Genomic DNA, 19,064 nt, shown 5'->3' with positions numbered 1-19,064 from the left:
AGAAAATCAATTTTACAATCAAATGTTATTAAAGGCTATTAAAAGACTCAAAAAAAGAGTAATTTGAGGAGCTGGAAGCAGCAAACACAGAGCTTTAAAAAATGAGATAAATAGTCGCCCATCACTTTGGTAAACTGAGTCGGTTTTAGAGCGAGTATCCAATGGGATACTGACATTCGAAACATCTGCATAAGAAAAAGACAAACACCTACGGTTTCTGACTACCATCTAAACACACAAATGAGTTTAAAGAGTGTGGGATTCATCCCGTCAGAGCAAAGTATTGTATGTTGCCAATTGCGAAACAGTTTGCCAACAAGCCACCGCCTCTGTACTTCAGCGCGAATCCAGAGCGGCCGCCACCTACAGCATGCGAGCCACCCACCTGTAGCCACACAGAGCGAAGCGTCCAGGAGAAACCGTGCACTCAGTGCGATTAAAGCTAGAACTCTGGCATCGGGGGGGGGGGGGGGGGGCAGTTCCCAACCCACTCGTTTAATCTCCTGGCCTTGATGCAAATGCTTCTGAAAACAGTGGTGCTCTCACTATGTGAACTAACTTCCCTCGTCAAGTGAAGTAGGATCTTTATCAGCCTTATTCTTAATGCTTTACACTCTCCTGTGAAGAGGGAGCCGTCACGTTACTCCTCTCAGTAGCTCCACGAGGAAAAAATACACACACAAAAACAAAGCACCATCTGCAGAGAAGCGGTGTCAAAGATCGGCTTTAAGTTACAGCGGGCTACATATTTAACGTTAACCGTTTTCTCGATAAATCAAGAACGTGAAACCGCGGCGGAGATCTTTTCCATGATTTTCCTGAAAGTTTATGAAACAAATACGAAGCAGATAATCAATGAATTGCTTCGCCGTGTTCTTAATATGGAGACTGTTGTCACGCCAACGAACGTACAATAGAACAAACAAGAAGACTGAGCTCTCTCTCATCCTCTCTCAAATGATTCGCCCCAAACAACAACCACCGCTTAAAGTCCACAGCATCATTCAGCACCAATCTCTCAAGCCACTGATTGAAATCGATAAGATCGCTTGGGGCCCGGGGGCCCGTCTAATCCCACCGGGATGTAGAGCCGGCAGCGTCACCCCCCCACCCCCCCCCCCCCAGTGAAGAGCAGGCCTCAGGCACAGATGGAGTAGAGAGGGAGAGGGAGGAGGGAGAGCCACATTGAACAGTGTCAGGGCCGCAGGGCCTACTGGGACGCTGATAAAGGACCAGGACATTTTTATAGACAAACTACTTATTTCCGTCCTCATATCGCTTGGGAAGACTGATAACTTTATATTCCTCTCAGGCAGAGGAATGAAAGAGGGGGGGGGGGGGGGTGGTTCCTTTCAGGAGTTTAATTGATCAAACTGTAGCCACAAGGTTTTTTTTTTTTTTTACTGGAGATAAAAAGGACGAGCTCTCTCCCCTGTACAATACAGAGATCTTTTAAAAAGCAGAGCCAATGAAAAAAAAGAAAAATGTAACTCATTATGCAAAGTCATTACAGGCCTGAGAATATTAAAGAAGGGGAGTTAATGGTGGAATTGTATCGTACGGGATTTCCAGAGGTCAAACTACCGGTCAGAGGATAACATTATTTTACAATGTCCAGATTATCACTTCAGCTGAACCGCAGATGGCGGTTTTTTCAAGTCAAGCTTAAGTACCAAGGCGATTTCCAGTGTCACACAACAGTGAAGCAGCCTTTTATTACTGCTCACAAGGCCATTTGGAAGGGCGTTGGACCAGAGGTGGGCCCTTCAAAACGTATAACCCACCCATCCATCCACCGCCCAGTGTCGATGGGTGAGAGGCAGGGGACACCATATCATCACCAACTCACTAATATTATATGTTTTAGTTGACTGTAGCAGGAACTCCACACAGGGATCCAAACACAGAACCTTCGTGAGCCGCCATCTCATAATGATCACAGCTCGAAAGAACACCCTTCTGAATATTATTCTATTTATTGTCAGTAAATAAATGTTGCATCAAGCTTCAGACAGTGATTTTACTGTATGTATATAAACAGTCTCCAGTCATTCGGACATTTTCTTGCTGTTTGATCACTATATTAACAAGTAGAGCACTCAGAGAGCGCAGACCTCCACCGAGCAGCTCGTTCCTCTCATGATTGGATTTACACCGTCCACATGGCGATCTGGATCAGCACCAAAAGGTTCTAAACTGTTTGTCGTATCTTTTTACAGCAACCATGAAAGGTGAATCAGACTTAATTAAGTAAATTAATCAGATTAAGGAGAATCTAAGCCATTGTTGTAATTAATAAAATAAGTTGCAATATAGTTGGTTGTTTCAGACCATTTTTTTGCACATTCGCTGGGTGTGTTTTTAACAATTCAAAGGGTGGTTCAATAGATTCTGCTTCTGTAACGCATATATTAGCTACATTCTCAGAAAGGTTTTAACTCCAGGTTCTTACCTTAACATGAAACATAAAATTATTTTTATTATTTTTATTTGTATTGTTAAATTTGTATTGTTAATTGTGGATGATTTATGTACGAAGGACTTTCAACAGAAACAAGACCGCAAGGGCTTTTTAGAAATGCTCCTCTTAGACAGGATGTTTGACTGTACTTGTACTGTAATACATGCTACTGTGTGACTGTACTTGTACTCTAACATTCTACCTAATAAATATATTAATCATCATCATCAACAAGTTAATTAACAGACAGGAAAGACAAACCTGTCCCAGTGCACCAATACATCCAATGGCGAGGTGGGGGGGACGGGGACAAAGCCCAATCCCCCCCCCCCTAAAGGGCAATAAAGCGTTTACCTTTCCCATCCAGGCGACAGAGCCTCCACACGGACGGACCACCGCCTGTTGAAAGCAGAGCGGATCAAGACAGCGTCCATTATTATTGTCTCCACTGACTCCAGGTATCAAAACGTGCAAAGCAAAGCATGCAAAACGCGGCATCTATCATGCATGTCCTTACTTAACACGTCAGACGTGCAGAAAAAAAAGAAAAAGAAATAAATAAACTGTGAAAGTCGACAAATCGAGAATACATGATCCACGGCGTGCAGCGGATTTCGTTTAGATGTGAGAAAGCATCAGAGAGACAGATCTGCACATGGAAATTAGGCTTTGCGTGGATAGAATTCGACTTAATTAACCGGCTGTGTTATTTTGAATTCATTTGGGCAGAACCCCTGCAGAAAGCCACTAACAGGTATGCAGCGGTGTAGGGAATTTCCATATTAGATGGGACTCCACAACGTAATTACATGCCGACACCACTAGGAACGCACTACATTTAGTTTGTTATTGTAATGACTGATTTCAATTGAACGCATCACAGCAGTGACGTCACACAACACAGATAGACATGGGCTTAGATTGGCTGGGGCGGGACCCCCACCTTGAGGAGGACGGACTCATGGACATTGAAAGACGCGGACGCAGAGGGCGGCCCTTTGTTCGGACCTGAGACAGACACACGAAACAGGATCGAACCTCAGCGCTGATATCCGAACTAATTGTACTGATCTGTTAATTATATAAATGTCTTAATCTTAACCCACATTCTCCTCATTGAATACGCACCCACTACGGAGAACAAGAACCGGAAGAGGGTTTGGTAGAACCCTACAAGCGGCTAACTAACGTCATTTTAATGGCAAAAAACGTATGCAAAGAGATTATTTCAGGATCATTTAAGGACATTTTCTCAGAATATGTATGTTTCCTCCATGTTTGTCGTATTTTAACCTTTAACGTTTAATAACGTGAACATTACCCTCGTGTCTGATTAAGACGGAGCCCAAGGCTGTCGGTGACTCGGTGTTCCGTTCACGACATTTAATTTATGATTTTAAAGAAACAACAGCCGACATTGGAAATAAATGGTGAAATGATACGATCAAGGAAGCACGTTGCAGCGACTTATCTTGTTGTCTGTCGAACGAAGGTATGTGACCACGCCCACTAAGAAACTTTTGACCAATCGTTTTGCTCGGTGATTGTGCGCATGCGCTCTGTTCGCGCGGGAGCTACCGAAAAGCCAAACAACGGAATGACGGCAGTGTGATATTTATAAGCCTTAAAGAAAAGGTTCGTTCTCTGGTTTATTATTCAGACATTGTTTCTGGAGGCGCTGCTGTGTTTCGCTTCTCTGGTAGAACTCCTGCTATTTCATCTGAACGTTTCTAACTTTACCTGCCGATACAGCAGGCTGCACACAGTACGAGCTAATAGCTACACAACATAGCGTTGGCAGTGGTGTTGCTTTATTTTCCGACAAATATGCACATATTGGAGAAATTAACCAACTAAAGGGGCTGTGGGAACTGCGTGCTTCAGTAGTTTGCTACTTTAGCATAGAGCCGGGACTCCGGTTCTACTAGTCCCCCATATGCTACTTTAGCTAAAGCAACATATGCTACTTTAGCATAGAACCGGGACTCCGGTTCTATCAGTCCCCCATATGCTACTTTAGGATAGAACCGGGACTCCGGTTCTACTAGTCCCCCATATGCTACTTTAGCTGGAGCAGCATATGCTACTTTAGCTAGAGCAGCATATTCTACTTTAGCTAGAGCAGCATATGCTACCAGATTTTAAAGGTTAACCAGCAGAACGTGGGGTCCCTGCTTTTATATTCGGGATCTGGAAAATGGCAGCTTGCGGTATTTGTTTTTATTCTACAGCAATGCATCAGGGCACGTGATGTGACGCAAAGATATCTGTAGTTGTGTTTTGTGTCCTGTTCTTGCTGTCTAAGGTGGCACTGGCCTGCACCATGGCGGATGATTTCAGCCAATCCCTCACCCCGCCGGTTTCTCCCTTTGCATCGGACGCTTTGTGTGAGCTGATCGCAGCCCGGCCGCCACGCTTCTGCTGCTCGGAAACAAAAGAGGACCCGACTGGAGTCCTGTCTGCTGAGGGATACGCCGCCAGAGGCTCCCTGAAACGGTACCGTCACTGTTTCCTCGCCATCGTTTACATCGGCGTTCTCACTCTACGTCTGCCCTAGAAATGATGCACCAGTGAGAAGTGTTGGCAGTAGATGTAGCCCGAGCTTTGCTAGCTTAGTTGCAAAACAACATGAACGTCTTGCCTAACTTCAGCAGCGTTCTGCACGCAGGCTGCTGTTGCGTCTTGACCCGGCTCCTGCAGGGTACGACGCGGACACGGTGGAGATCTTCGGCTTCGCCTGGGTCAAAGAGACCGCCTTGGTGGAATCCACTCAGTTACTGTTCGGCCTATTCAGGTAAGCCAGGATGAGGGACAGGCTCGGTTAGATTGACTTTTAAATGATACAAAGTCAAACCACGAAGAGCCAAAAAGAAGAGTCAACTGGACTTGTTCAAGTTAGATGGAAGACGTTTCACCTCTCGTCCAAGAGGCTTCTTCAGTTCGGAGGGACTCCGGTCCTACCAGTCCCCCAGAGGGGCTCCGGTCCTACCGGTCCCCCAGAGGGACTCCGGTCCTACCAGTCCCCGAGAGGGACTCCGGTCCTACCAGTCCCCGAGAGGGACTCCGGTCCTACTAGTCCCCGAGAGGGACTCCGGTCCTACCAGTCCCCCAGAGGGGCTCCGGTCCTACCGGTCCCCCAGAGGGACTCCGGTCCTACCAGTCCCCGAGAGGGACTTCGGTCCTACCAGTCCCCGAGAGCGACTCCGGTCCTACCAGTCCCCCAGAGGGACTTTGGTCCTACCGATCCCTCGGAGGGACTCCGGTCCTACCGATCCCTCGGAGGGACTCCGGTCCTACCGATCCCTCGGAGGGACTCCGGTCCTACCGGTCCCTCGGAGGGACTCCGGTCCTACCGGTCCCCCAGAGGGACTCCGGTTGACTCATTGTGATTTAGCATGACCTGGATGACTGAGGACCGACACACACCGGTACATACACAGTTTAAATATTAAGTTATGTTGCTGGAGCCATGTTCAACCTTGCATCAGTGGTGTAATTTATTTTAGATTAATTGTTAGTTTGCATTGGCGGCGTAAAATCATTTTATTTTTGTCTTTCTAATATTACGTTGCATCAATTGAGTTATCGAATATTGTTTTTTTATTTTTTATTTGTATTGTTAAATTTGTATTGTTGATTGTGGATGATTTATGTACGAAGGACTTTCAACGGAAACAAGACCGCAAGGGCTTTTTTGAAATGCTCCTCTTAGACAGGATGCTTGACTTTATTTGTACTGTAATACATGCTACTGTGTGACTGTACTTGTACTCTAACATTCTATCTAATAAATATATTTATCATCATCATATTCACGTCCTTTTCCAAGGCAGGAAAAGTCTATAAATTGAATCTTTGTGAAATAAAGCCCTTTTACTTTGTAACTGATTTGCTTTGACACACTTTCCACCATCAGTCGGATAAATTCCACTGATCTGTCTCTGTTTCAGACAAAAGGTCTACAGGCTGGAGACCCTGGCCCAGACCAGCTCACCTGACTTTGGTAATGTTTTGCAGCATGTCGTTAACAGTACAGCGAGCATTCCAAACATATTCTTACACGTTCTAAATAAGGTGGAATATTTTGAAAACTATAGAATGCTGTTGCTCCTGAACGTAGTAATGCAGTCGTCCCTCGTTTATCGCGGGTGTTACGTTCCAGGGCCCCGCGATAGGTGAAAATCCATAAAGTAGTGGCAGCGTATTTCTATTCCGTGTATTTTTACCTTGATGTTATCAACCCACCCTCGACTGTGTTACCCTTTCCCACTAATACACTAACAGGACTGTATATTTCTTATGCTCTTAAATACTGTCAATACTACTTGTATTCTTAAACCTAAATGAGTTGTACTGAACAGTAATTCTATACATTAGCTCTCTCTCTGTACGATAATGATAATTACTTACTCACCATTAGAGATACTGCAATGAAAGCTGAATGATGATGATGATGATGAATTTGCTGAGCGGTAACGGTGACGATGAAGGTGATTCTGACTTTTACCGCACAGCCGATGAGAGCTTAGCAGCTCGTCTGACGCCGCCGCCGCCGGTGCTGCTTTTTATATGTTGCAATGCTGTATATGTGTTTAATTTTTTGTAAATGTTTTTACAATTAAATTTTTCTTAGGCTAGAAAAGGCTTTTTTGTCAATTAAATAATGAAAATACAGTCGTGGGAATGACAATTTATGCGTGCCGCAGAATCCCGCCGTATAGCGGAACATCGGCGACGCAGTGAAGCCGGTGAGCGAGGGACGACTGGACTTGAATTTACTTTCTGCATTGAGTGCAAATTTCCATAAGATCAGCATCAAATAATAAACAGACACGTTTGGTTGTAATCTTACTCCAAGTAAGGTTTGTTTACATGTACATTAATTAGCTCGATTATTGCTATATGGACAAATGACTTCAGGTTCATGAAGGCGAGAATGCGCCTCGTGTCCCTGCTGCAGGTCAAGCTGGCAGCCTGCACTGTGAAGCGGAGGACCTGAGACATCAGTGCGTTTTGTTTCTCCAGTACGTCAAAGTGTTCTTGCACAGGTAAACTATAAATGTCATCGTCTTTGCATTTTGTTCTTGCGATTGTCTCCTTTTGCTGATTTTGTTTGTCGCTTGCTTCTCCGTTCTTTCATGTTCAGGTACCTGGAACCTTCCAGCTCCGTGGATTCGGATCATTCACACCCCTATGAGGAGCTGGAAGATCAGCTCCCCTCTGCCCTTCTGCAGGAGCTGTTTGGCATCACTCTCCTCATAGGTCGACTCAAAGACCTGCCTGCCAACGTTCAGAGTTCCTTCACAATCTCCAACCAGGGAAAGGTGTGTGTGTGTGAATTCAAGCCGTTGTGTGGCGTGACTCGTGAGTCCCTGAGGTGTTTCTATCTCCTCACATCTTGTTATAATGAACAATCTTCATTTGACTTTGAGCTGGTTCTGTTTCTCCTGCAGATGTTCCCTCCCTCGTGGCATCTGCTGCACCTTCATCTTGACATCCACTGGTCAGTCTTGGAGATCCTTCACCTGCTTGGTCTTAAGATGCAAGGTCCTCGTCCAACTCTTTCAGCAGAATGGCTGCACGATAATATATGTAGATGTAATTTAAGCAACACTGTAATGTGCATCTACACAATCGTCACATCGCAGGACTCGGGAAGTCAATCTGAGGTCAATAACCTCAGAAAGTTTAAGGTTTGCACCGGGAAATGTGACTTTTAAGGAGCAGCGCCGTTAGCAGCAGTCTGAGCTCCAGCTCGTACAGCGTTCTAATCGTGGAAACAGGCCGTCTGTCATTTTACCTGTTGGTCTCTCCAGGCCAGGTGGTGTACGCCCACCAGTTTGTGAACCTGACGGGAGAGAACCTGACGGATGCCAGTCTGTTTGAGGAGCACCTGTGCAGTCTGCTGTGTGACCTAACTGCTCTGGCCATTGGCAAACACGGCAAGGTGGGCGTCTGGCCGCGGCTCATTATATCTTGCAGTTGAAATGTGCTGTGGTGCTTCAAGCTTTCCCAACTCAGACCTGCCGTTCGGGTGTTTGATATGTTCACGGCAGCATTTCATTGGTTGAAGCTGCAGAGTGCAGATGATCATAATAAGTTGTCCTTGTGACGTGGCCAAACGTGGTTTCCCCAGAATGTTATCAATTTTATCGCGGAAAAGGCTTCTCAGTCTGCACGCAGAATATGCGATGACGTAATCATCTGATACTGAAGCTGTCTATGTGGGTTAAAAAAAAAAGAATGTGCGCACAGTAATTGTAGCATTTCTTATGCCGTTGATGAATTATGGTGTCGAACTGCAGCTGGAAGGATTCTGCGTTAAAGAGACCCTGTTGATGTTTAGGTGAGGCCTACAGAGGCATTGAACAGCCATCATTATCATTGCTCCTGCACCAAAGAGCTGTGGGTTCTGCTCATGCACCTCCTGGAACACAGGAAGAAAGTGTTGCACACACAGGTAATACACGCACATGCATAACGTTCACAGCCGTACAGGTTCATCCCACCCCTTCTGTGACAAACTAACAAATGTGTGTTTCTCGCTAGTCTTTCTGGAGCTACATGAATTCATTGTTGAGGCCTCTGGTTTTGAGGAAGCCAGCGGCGGAGCAGTTCGCCGGCCTGCCCACACACTGCATGGACCCGCTCGGATTCACTTGGTGGCTGGTCACGCATTTAGCCATGCTAGGCCAGTACTGTCCTAACGGCACACCGGGCTGGGAGGTAAGAGCCTCATGCTATTGACGCCTTACGAGTCGAGACTGGAAAACAAGTGTGCTCTTTTATGGTGCTAAAATCCGTCCTAAGCACATCTGATCCATCCAGAAAACATTCTTAACACTGGATTTAAAGATATTTCACCTGTCTTCCAAGAGGCCTTTTTAAGGTCTAATTTGAGTCTTGAAAATGAAGTTGTCCTGACACTTTAATGGAAGTGGTGCAAATAAAGGGGCAGACTACAGAAAGCTGAGACTTAGACTGATGACAGAGCCTCTGTATTGAGTAGACCAAGCTGCATCTATCAGCCTGACGTTTCTCCGGTGTTCCTCTTATTTACATCCTGTATTTCCAGGCGCAGAAACATCTGGGTGAGAACTGGACTTTTGTGGAAGAGCTGCTCGGCTTCACCTGTAACCCCAAGGTCAGCATTCCCAGTTCCTGCTTACACAAGTACGGCACACTGTGGATCCCATACCTTCACTAGTAAATTAACCTGTGCTTATTGACAGGGGGGGCTGGCGGAGGAGCAGGTCCGGATGCATGTCCACTGCTGTCTCAGTCTCTGTCTGCTGTGGGACCCGAGCACCAGCGCAGTCTCCACCCTGTGGGACTACTACAGCAGGAACCTGGTGAGGACAGACCCTCCGAGGAAAGAGAGAGAGGAAACGGAATGCTGCGCGGACCGATGGTGGCACTCGAGATTCAAGATTCTTTATCGTCATTCTGCGAACTTAACGGAATTCTGTGACGGCACGTAAAAGAACATCAAACAAAATACTAACTAGAAAACGACAATCAGAGATTGCAGACCCTCGCCTCCAATAGACTATTGGATCTTGTGAGACAGTAAACAGGGCTTCCGGATCAGAGGGGCCAAACCTGCTCTAGCTTGCCGCTCCGGAACGTACTACAAGACTCCTTCTGGACTCTTTTTCCCATCATGCCATTCGTGTCCCTCCCTCTTAAAGTGACAGTTTACAGCACAGGCACAATTCCAGATGTAAAAATAATTCTAGAATCTGGATCCAGATCCGGATAAACGCCATTCTCGGGGAGGACCGAGCCACGGACAGAACCTTGCTTTTGTAAAAATTTCAAGTCGACTGGGTTACTAGTTTTTGAGTTATGCACTCGGACAGACAGACAGACAAACAAACAAACGCACCCAATTGCAATACCCTCGCCTCCCCTTCGTCGAGGGTAAATATCTTAAAACAAGGAGAAATCAAATCACAGCAGTGCCGAGCAGCAGCGGCGGGACGAGCTCTTGTGTGGTTTGCTAATAACAAGCTGATGAATGGAATATTTAGCCTGTAAACCCAATTTAGAATGTCTGTAAATGGGTGTGCGTGCGGTACAGCCTAATGTTGTTGTGCCCCCCCCCCCCCCCCAGAATGCTTCATTCACCGTACCCTGGCTGGGGATCTCTGGCTTGGGCACTTTGTACAAGACTCCCCTGGCTCTGTTGGATCAGGCACGCAGCTGCTGCGCCCCCTCCCACCTACAGAGTCCGGGACACACCCAGCTCTACCGCTCAGCCAACTCCTTCCACATCTTCCTCCGGGTGCTGGCGCTGTGCCTCGCCCAGGACAGGGCTGGGGGAGCCCCCCAGAGACAGATCAAAGGAAGGTAAGCGTGGATGGGGGCTCACTGCCAGGCAGCTGATTCCGCGTACTGGACTGTTAAGATTTCTAAAGTAACCCAAGTTATGGGAAATAATTTCTGATCAGAAGTATCCTACAGGATTTAGCTTCCTCTCAATCGACCAATTAGTGATGTGTTTACCGCACCATTTAGATCTGTGTGTGTGTGAATGCTTGAATAAACACAAACAACGTGTGTGTTTGCGCACTAGCATGCATTTCACTCCTGTTTGTGTTGGTGCCAGGTGCAGTGCAGCCTCCCAGTGTGTCTTTGATATTTACTCAGCCCCCCCCCAGTGAAGCAGGTGTCTCAGGAGTCAACCACCTGCTCTTCAGCCCAGCCCAGCGCCAGAAAGGCTGACCCCCCCCCCCCCCCCCCCCACACACACACACACACACACACACAGCACCTGCTCCCTTGAGCAGCGACGTGAACCTGGACTCTGAGGCCATTGGACGGAGTGAGAGTGTGTTTCTGCGAAAGACCGTAAGACGGGCGAGAGGAAAAGATCACAAGCTAAAGCAGGCCATGTGAAGCTAGCGACGGACCAATCCCAGGCCGGCTGGGCGCCAGAGAGAGACAGCCGTGGATAAATCTGCCTAATGACTTCCCTCTGTCTAGAACGTGCTCGCTAGCGCCGCAGACATGGGGGGCTAATTAGCTAATGAGCGTGGCGGTTAATTCGCCTTAACGAAGCCGTGTTGGTTTCCAACACGGATTGAGAGAGGGGCGCTTGGGTGGTAGGCAGTCTGGCAGCGGCGAGGATGGGTTGGGCTGAGTCCAGACCCCCCCGCCCCCTCCTGGCCGGGCTCCGTGGGACGCCCGCGACGAGCATGTTGATCTCCATCGCCGAGAGTCGGGAGCATCTGCAGGTTGGGAGAACGCAGACGAGCCCCAGCGCTGCGTGTATCCCCGTTACGTATTACTCACTCACCTGTTTAAATCCCCCCCCGCCCTGCCCCCCCCCCCACACCCTGGCTGCGTGCTTCACCTCCTTCCCCATTGAACGTCCTCTGTGGGCGTGACCAACCTGATTTCAGCATTAACCTGGACTTGCACAGTTCCTCTCTCGACTCCGCTGCATCGGTCGTACTTCTACTCACCTGTTTGTTCTGAGGCTGTGCTGTGAAGGGGGAGGGTGTGTGTGTGTGCGTGTGTGCGTGTGTGCGTGTGCGTGTGTGCGTGTGTGTGTGTGCGTGTGTGTGTGTGCGTGTGTGTGTGTGTGTGCGTGTGTGCGTGTGGTTGTATTGATCTCTCGCTGCTGTTGCAGTAAATTGCTTTGGCTGTAGACAGAGCGACTGAGCGCCCCCTGCTGTGTGTCTGAGTGTCTCTGACATTTAACATGATCTTTAAAGGCGTTTCTCCACAGTGCCTGCAGGACGTAACGGCGTGCTGGGTGAGAGAGCCACCCAGCACGCCGTTACGTCCTGCTTTACTCCCTTTCTCTCTGTCACTCACACACTCACACACACACACACACACACACGCGCACACGGGCCGGGCCTCTCCGGTGGAGCTGAGAGCGTGATGGAGGCAGGTGGGTGCGGTCGTTTGGCTAATCAGCATTTCAAGCCGAGGGTTTCAGAAGAGGATAGTAGATGAGATTTTAAATAGTTTGTTAGTGAGACTCCGGTCGAGGGATAAACTCTGCAATCATTTTAAAAACCTTTTGTTTTCCAGGATCTATTCGAGGTTCTCCGCTAAGAAGATGCAGGAGCTGTCGGAGGCAGGCCTCATGAACTTCCTGCTGCTGTTTCTGGTGGTGGCGAGGCAGGTGGAGCTGGAGGACGTTGCTAGCAGAGCCTGTGAGCTGCTGGGCTTCCTTCCCTCCAGCTGTCCCACAGGGCACCGCACTCTGGTCTGGAGAGGACAGCTCGCCCTGCTGATGTTGATCCGGGTAGGAATGTCCTCTGGGACGGCGTTGTCGCACGCTACGCATGAATAAATAAACAGGATTAGATGATGTGTTTCCAGGAGAGAGGTCTGGATGTCGGTGCGCAGGCGGGCTGGTTGGCCGCCTCCTTTAATGAGACGGCCAAAGAGTTCTACGACAAGACCACAGAAGTGTCTCGCAAACTTGCCCTCTGGGGGCCCCTGAGCTCGTACCTGGAGGGCGTGGCAGAGGTGTTCGAAACGAGTTCCAGCCTCAGCCTCTCTGAGGAGAAGCTGCTCAACGAAGGCTTCGGTTGGTTGCTGCCTGCGTGCCGTCTGTCAGAGCTCAATTCGGCTTTGGGCTTCTTGCAGACCGTCCTGGAGCAGCTCAGGTGAGACTGCTGCCGTTAAATGCTCGCCTTCAGCTTCCCCTCGTTCGTTTGTTTCGCTGACGGGCGGCTACATTCAGACAAATGATTTCGACCTCGGGCCAGTTGAGGTTTGTTAGATCTGATGTCTCTTATGCACTTCTGAGAGTCCGCTGACCTCTAAACTGTCAATAGGTGGAATGAGTGCCTCTGAAATCCTTGTGTTGTGTTCAGGCCACTCTCGGTCTGTCGACCCGGGGGGCCCCGAGGTCGCCCCGAGTCGGGTCACTGGAACAGGTGCAGCCAAAGGTCGTGTCGTGGCGAGCTGTGGAACCTGCCAACGCTTTAGGCACAAGACGGAGGAGATAAATGTCACGCTAGGCGGTGTACGCAAGCTAGCTGCTAGCGTGCGGCGGGTTCCACAAATGAAAGCTAGCTTCTGTTCCTCAGCGCCGACTGGACGATCCAGTTTGGGTTCCTTTTCTCCAGCGCTGGCAAAGCAGAAATTACGCTTGATTTAAAAACATGGCGGTTCAAAGAAGAGTAAAGATCTGAGCGGGTTTTGGTTCATTTGCTGCAGTTCTCCATGTTATTGCAATTTCATTAGCCTGTACAAATATACCTTAGCCCGGCCGCTAAGCATTGGAAACAATACTCCGACGTACGAAAGGTCAGTCAGTGAGCTGCGACGCTAGAGTACGTACATGTTACCGTTACGTTACTGAATTACAACAAAAACACAAAAACACAAGTCTCTCCTCACAAGTTAGCATAATTCGTGGTATCTGACACAATGAATGGGTAATAATGTAGACTGGCTCGTCATGTGGACGCATTAAGGGAATTATTTTGTCAATGACGGAGGCGTTGCGTCCGAACATTCGGTCTTGATAACCATTCTGAGGCGAGACCCGGTCCCGGGCATGATTCCTCACGTTGATTCCGTCCCATGACTCCGTGATGCGGGCTGGGCGGGTTGAGCCGGCCTCGGATCCGCTTGGATCCGCTTTCGGTGCCGACAATGAATCCCCAAAAACACAACCCTCCCTCTGCCCTTCCGTTTGTCGTCGTCCACATATCGAGCGTTTCTCGTTCAAGTCAGGGACGACTACTTTTGGGTTATTAAGTTTGAATCCCCAAAGACATAAAGTGTTCGACGGCGGCATGTGGACATTATTAAACGTGAGACGGACGCCGGACTCGCCGTGTCTGGCGAGCGTTTGATCTTATTTCATGTTGTCTGGTCGGGGTGCAGCGGAGGGAAGGGTTAAATCAGGTCCGTGTGTGTGTGTGTGTGTGTGTGTGTGTGTGTGTGCGTGCGTGCGTGCGTGTGTGTGTGTGTGTGTGTGCGCGTTGTAAAATGAGGAGGATTAAGTGGCGTCTCTGACGACGTCTTGTACAATGAGGGTTGATGGCTGTGAAAGGCCCGTTCGGCAGCGCTAACGAGGCTAATGGATTCAGACTCTAATCGATTGTCTCAGCTCTCTCTGGATTAGATGCAACCTTGCTAGGAGGGAGGAAGGTGTGTGTGTGTGTGTGTGTGTGTGTGTGTGTGTGTGTCTGCCATTGCACCAGACTCGGTTTTGAACACCTCCACCCCCCCACCCCCCGTCTGGGCCAAAGAGGGGGGGTGCAGGAGGATCATCTCCAGTCTAAATGAGATTACAGCTCCTTCAGCTGCTTATCTGCGCTAATGCTAACCACTGTGGGGCTGCTTTAGCGGCGGGGGCCGCGGCCGGAGCCGGAGTGTAGTCTGTGTACGGCGGATCAGCGTTAGTCTTCGCTCTATCCTCCTCCTCCTCCAGCCTGCTCTGCAGCACGCCGCTGCACCCGGTAATCCCCCCGGAGAGAAGAGGAGAAATGGGGATGCGCGGATTTGGGAGAGGGGAGCGCCGGGTTGGGGGGCGTGGCCGTTGGGCACGAGGGAGGAGTGTTGAGTTTGGATTCCACGTCAGATAGATTTGTTTACCTGCTGCCTGTGTGTGTGTGTGTGCGCGCGCGTGTGTCTGTGTCCTGACAGGCGGGTCCGTCAGCACAGCGTCCAGTCAGCGGCCCCTTTGGGACGGACTCCCAACACCAGCGTGGTGAAAGAGCGCCACCTAGCGGTGGCAACAGCACTCTGGGCTCACTTCTTCCCCTTCCTGCGCAGCCTACGCCTCTCTCAGACCCCCCCGATACAGCTTGCAGATGCTGCTGCAGGTCTGTAATGCCCAGCGAGAGATGGATGGGGGGGGGGGGGGGTTAGAACATGGGAATAAAGCGTGTACCGATCACGCTGCGCTGAAACCGTTTCCTCCTCAGGCTTCACCCTGTTGGCCTTGGACCTGCCGGGCTCCGCCCCCCAGGACCTGCAGCCCAGCCCGGCGCCGTCCATCATGCAGTGTTTCGGGTGGGATGACATGGTTCACCCCCTTCTGGTGACTCGCTACCTTCCTCATCTTCTCCAAAGCAGGTGAGGTTAGCCTTTGAGAGCTCTCCTTCATGCCTCAAGCACAAAGCAGTTTTATTGGGGTGGGGGGGGGGGGGTGACCTGTCGCCTGCCAGGCTCCATGATGGTAGACGACCTCAGACGACACTGTTTTCAGCAAACCCTGCAGGTCTGCTTATTACATCCCATTAGACAGCGAGCGTCCTCGGTATTATCAAAATAAGCTTTATGAAAGACGTTGATGCCGCGAAACAGAATTTAAAATGTGCATCTGAAGGTTGTTAAACGATGTGACTGATCAAAGAGTCATGCAGACTCATCAAAAAGCTCTGAAGCGATCGGATGCGGGGGAGGGGAGGGGCGGGGGGGGTTTGTGTGTTTCAGAGACGAGACGGTTTTTATTCAACATCGATGTCTTGGAAACATTCTCCTGTCAGAAAACCCCAAAAAAATAAACTTGTTTCTGAACTTTCCCATTTTACAAACTCTCCTCTCACGTATTGATCGGCTGATATTCCTTCAGTGCAATAGATGTTCACGCTAGCTTTGTCTTCCCCAGTGAGCTGGTGTCCTCGCTAAGGTCGGGTTCTTCACAAAGCTGCTCGGTGAGAGCCTGGTTCCGCTGCGTTCTGCAGCAACACCTCCACAACGACCCGGACGGATCGCGCAGCAGGACGGGTAATGCCGGCGGGACCTTCCACGCTTTAGTTTTAGGTTCACCAGGGCCACTCGATAAAGGTCCGAGGACACGCCTTGTTCCCAGGCCGGGCCTTCGAGGAGCAGCTGTGTGAACTGACCCGGCTCGTGGCCAGGCTCCCTGAGGTGGACGGCCTTTTGCAGAGAGCCGGTCTCCAGGCAACCGCCTCCAGGCTCGAGCCAACTTCATTCCTGGAGCTGTTCGTTAAGGTAGCGCGTTGTTCCCTGGGCAGAGTGCTCTGCAGCCTCTATTAGCGTGTAGCTGCGTGTGGATTGTCTGACGTTAGCGCCTCCCTTTGATCCAGTCTGCCGAGCGTATCGCTAACGGTTAGCGGCCTGTATTTCAGGCTGTCGGCAGCGTGTACTCCGGGCTGCAGGTTCCGGCCGAGCGCGTAGCGATGGTGACCAGAGCCCTGGACTACGTCGGTGACATCATGAAGCACGTTAAACCCGCCCTGCTCACTAAGAACCAGGATGGGCTGCAGCGCGCCTACTGGGCCGTCGGTGCGTTGCACGTCCGGCGAAGCCTGTGGCGAGCTGTCAATCATAGCGGGTGACTCTGTTGAGCTTTTCCTTTCTGATTCAGGCTGCATAGTGAAGCACTGGAGCCCCCTGCTGGCCACTTCCAAGGCGCAGCAGCTGCTGCTTCGCATTGTGGACGTGCTGCTGCTCCCCCACAGCGTCACACAGCAGGACGGGGCGCTGAGGGACAGCCTGCCTCTGTATCTGCAGGTAGCGGCTAACGTGTGGGCAGCGCTTTCATCTCTCACGCCGCGAGTTAAAAGCACGTTTCCTTTCATGTAGGGTCTGTCGGTAGCTTCCGGCGCCTCCCAGTCTCAGGGCGGCTACCTGAGGCAGCAGCTCCGCTCTGTTACCCGCAGATATTTGGAGCATTTCCTTCCTGCCTCGCCTTCGTTGGGCGTCATCGCCAACCACCCGGTGCTCCTGAGCGCCTGTGAGGCGCACCCGACCAGCCGGGGCGCAGCGCTGAGGAGGACCGTCCTAGAGGTGCTCTGGTAGGTGGACATTGTTTGTCAGTCGGGGCCCCCCCCCTGGATGTGGGATTGTTCTTTAGGATACCTTGTTTAAACGTACCTTTCCTGTCTGACAGCGAGAGCTTCCTGCAGTTCAAAGGTCACGCCCCTCCTCCTCGCCTAGCGTCACTGCTGATGTTCCTCCTGGAGCTTCTGAGAAGAAGCGGCGACACGGAGCCCGCCCTGCTCACTCTGCCCCTCCCCCCCCTGCTGCGCTGCCTGATGCTGGTCAACGAGCCTCAGGGTAGGAGAACGCGATCCTCCACGTATCGGGAGCATCGTTTTTGGCTCGGCTCATGAGCTCTGGAAGGTTCTGACGGGCTTTATCGTTTATTCCTTTCCAGTGAGGAAGACGAGTGCGGATGCCTTGCAGCTCGTGGTTGAGCGATGTGCGGCGGCGTCGACAGAGGGGCCATGCGACCACGTGATCTCTGTCTTACAGTAACTACCATCAGTAATTGTACACGCCTGTACTACAGCCGTGTTTCGATGCGTAGTAAAAGTCCAGGTCTCACGTTAGAGCTGGTTTATTGGCGTCTCCAATGCTCCTAGGTCGCTGGTGGAGGAGAGCGCAGGAGTCTACGACAGGCAGGTATACGGCGTCCTGGAGACGGTGGCCGTGTTGGACCCCCCCGTGGTTCGGGCTCTCATTCCCCAACTGTCTCTGAGCCTGAGACACACTGAGCGCAAGAGAGGGCTGGGCAAGAACATCGCCCTGAGGTGAAGCACTCGACCGCGTCCAAAACGTCGCCTAGACCAGCGGTCCCCAACCTTTTTCCTGTATTACGGAATTACTGGGTATACCGGTAATTCAATTTAAAAAGAGGAATATAATCTTACCAACGAACTTTATATTATGCACCTGCAATAACTATTAAATAAATAATTAATAGTTACACAATATCGACTCACCATAAATTGTGGTCCCAATAATTACTTCTGTCCTTCATGGTTTTTTGTTTCATAAATTCCACTTTCTTGTTTTTTAATCCAGGTTCTCGTTTTTTAATCCGGGTTCTGGTCTCAATGTGCCGAAGCAGGTTTGAATCCTCCATTGCTCGTTAACGGAGCGAATCAGCTGTTGATAAACCGTGTTTTAAGTCTTAGTCCTGGTTTCTCTTCTTGGAGGTCATCACCTCCTCTTCTTCCTCCTCAATTGGACTGTTTTCCTTAGCAAAGAAGCTTTCCAAAGACTTTTGTTTCTTTTTATTAATTTTCACGAGTTCACGGCTGGTTTTTTTTTAGCAACGTATCAAGACGCGATTGTTACGTTGGAGAAAATCCAGTCATTTTTCAAAATAAAACACCTTTTAGACGCTAATAATCGATACAACGGAAATCGTATACATTAGTTGTTCTTTCTTTGCGGCCCGGTAACAAATGCCTCACGGACCGGTACCGGGCCGCGGCCCGCTGGTTGGGGACCCCTGAACTAGACGATGAGAATATGCCGTATGAAGACGTCCACTCACCGCTACATGTCTCTGTGTAACAGGAACACGTACAGGAAGCTGCTGCGCCTCCTTGGGGAGAGCGGGGAGGCGGAAATATCCAGTTTGGAAGAAGACTGAATAAAAAAGAAAAGAAAAAGACATTCCAGGAAGCATTCGTTCGTTGAAGCAACGGATGAGACGTAAATGTGTAAAAGCGTCTCCTCGTACTCGGGCTGTAAATGAATTATTGATATATTATTATTATTGGGCTGTAAATGAATTATTGATCTCTGTTTATAATAGTGTTGATTCTCACCAACACTATTGATTTGTAATGAATCATTTATGTGCTGAGGCTTGTGCGGTTCACTTTGCGCTGTGTTTAAATCCCGGGCAGCTGGATCC

The 19,064-nt window shown here is 49.7% G+C and overlaps 1 protein-coding gene across 1 annotated transcript; it reads left to right on the top strand.

Moving 5' to 3' along the window:
- The first annotated feature begins 4,784 nt into the window (after positions 1 to 4,784).
- mms22l (MMS22-like, DNA repair protein) lies at positions 4,785 to 18,797 on the top strand. Its single transcript, XM_068760302.1, has 25 exons — positions 4,785 to 4,957; positions 5,130 to 5,255; positions 6,412 to 6,464; positions 7,422 to 7,509; positions 7,608 to 7,785; positions 7,915 to 8,008; positions 8,278 to 8,408; positions 8,808 to 8,921; positions 9,011 to 9,187; positions 9,537 to 9,605; positions 9,694 to 9,813; positions 10,578 to 10,813; positions 12,509 to 12,725; positions 12,803 to 13,092; positions 15,089 to 15,267; positions 15,370 to 15,520; positions 16,056 to 16,174; positions 16,260 to 16,402; positions 16,540 to 16,696; positions 16,779 to 16,924; positions 16,997 to 17,208; positions 17,304 to 17,470; positions 17,571 to 17,667; positions 17,779 to 17,946; positions 18,722 to 18,797. Exons 1-25 carry the CDS (start codon positions 4,785 to 4,787, stop codon positions 18,795 to 18,797), a joined length of 3,681 nt encoding a protein of 1,226 aa, XP_068616403.1.
- Positions 18,798 to 19,064: the final 267 nt, after the last annotated feature.

This window comes from Brachionichthys hirsutus, chromosome 3 (genome assembly GCF_040956055.1).
Source record: "Brachionichthys hirsutus isolate HB-005 chromosome 3, CSIRO-AGI_Bhir_v1, whole genome shotgun sequence".
Lineage (NCBI taxonomy): Eukaryota > Metazoa > Chordata > Actinopteri > Lophiiformes > Brachionichthyidae > Brachionichthys > Brachionichthys hirsutus.
This window is presented reverse-complemented; position numbering and strand designations above follow the sequence as displayed.

What these genes read in the sequence shown, in the direction of transcription:
- mms22l (XM_068760302.1), top strand. Translation starts at nt 4,785, where the DNA reads ATGGCGGATGATTTCAGCCAATCCCTCACCCCGCCGGTTTCTCCCTTT. An exon ending in ACCGTCCTGGAGCAGCTCAG is followed by an intron (nt 13,093 to 15,088) that starts GTGAGACTGCTG and finishes GTGTCCTGACAG; the next exon opens with GCGGGTCCGTCAGCACAGCG. An exon ending in CGGATCGCGCAGCAGGACGG is followed by an intron (nt 16,175 to 16,259) that starts GTAATGCCGGCG and finishes CCTTGTTCCCAG; the next exon opens with GCCGGGCCTTCGAGGAGCAG.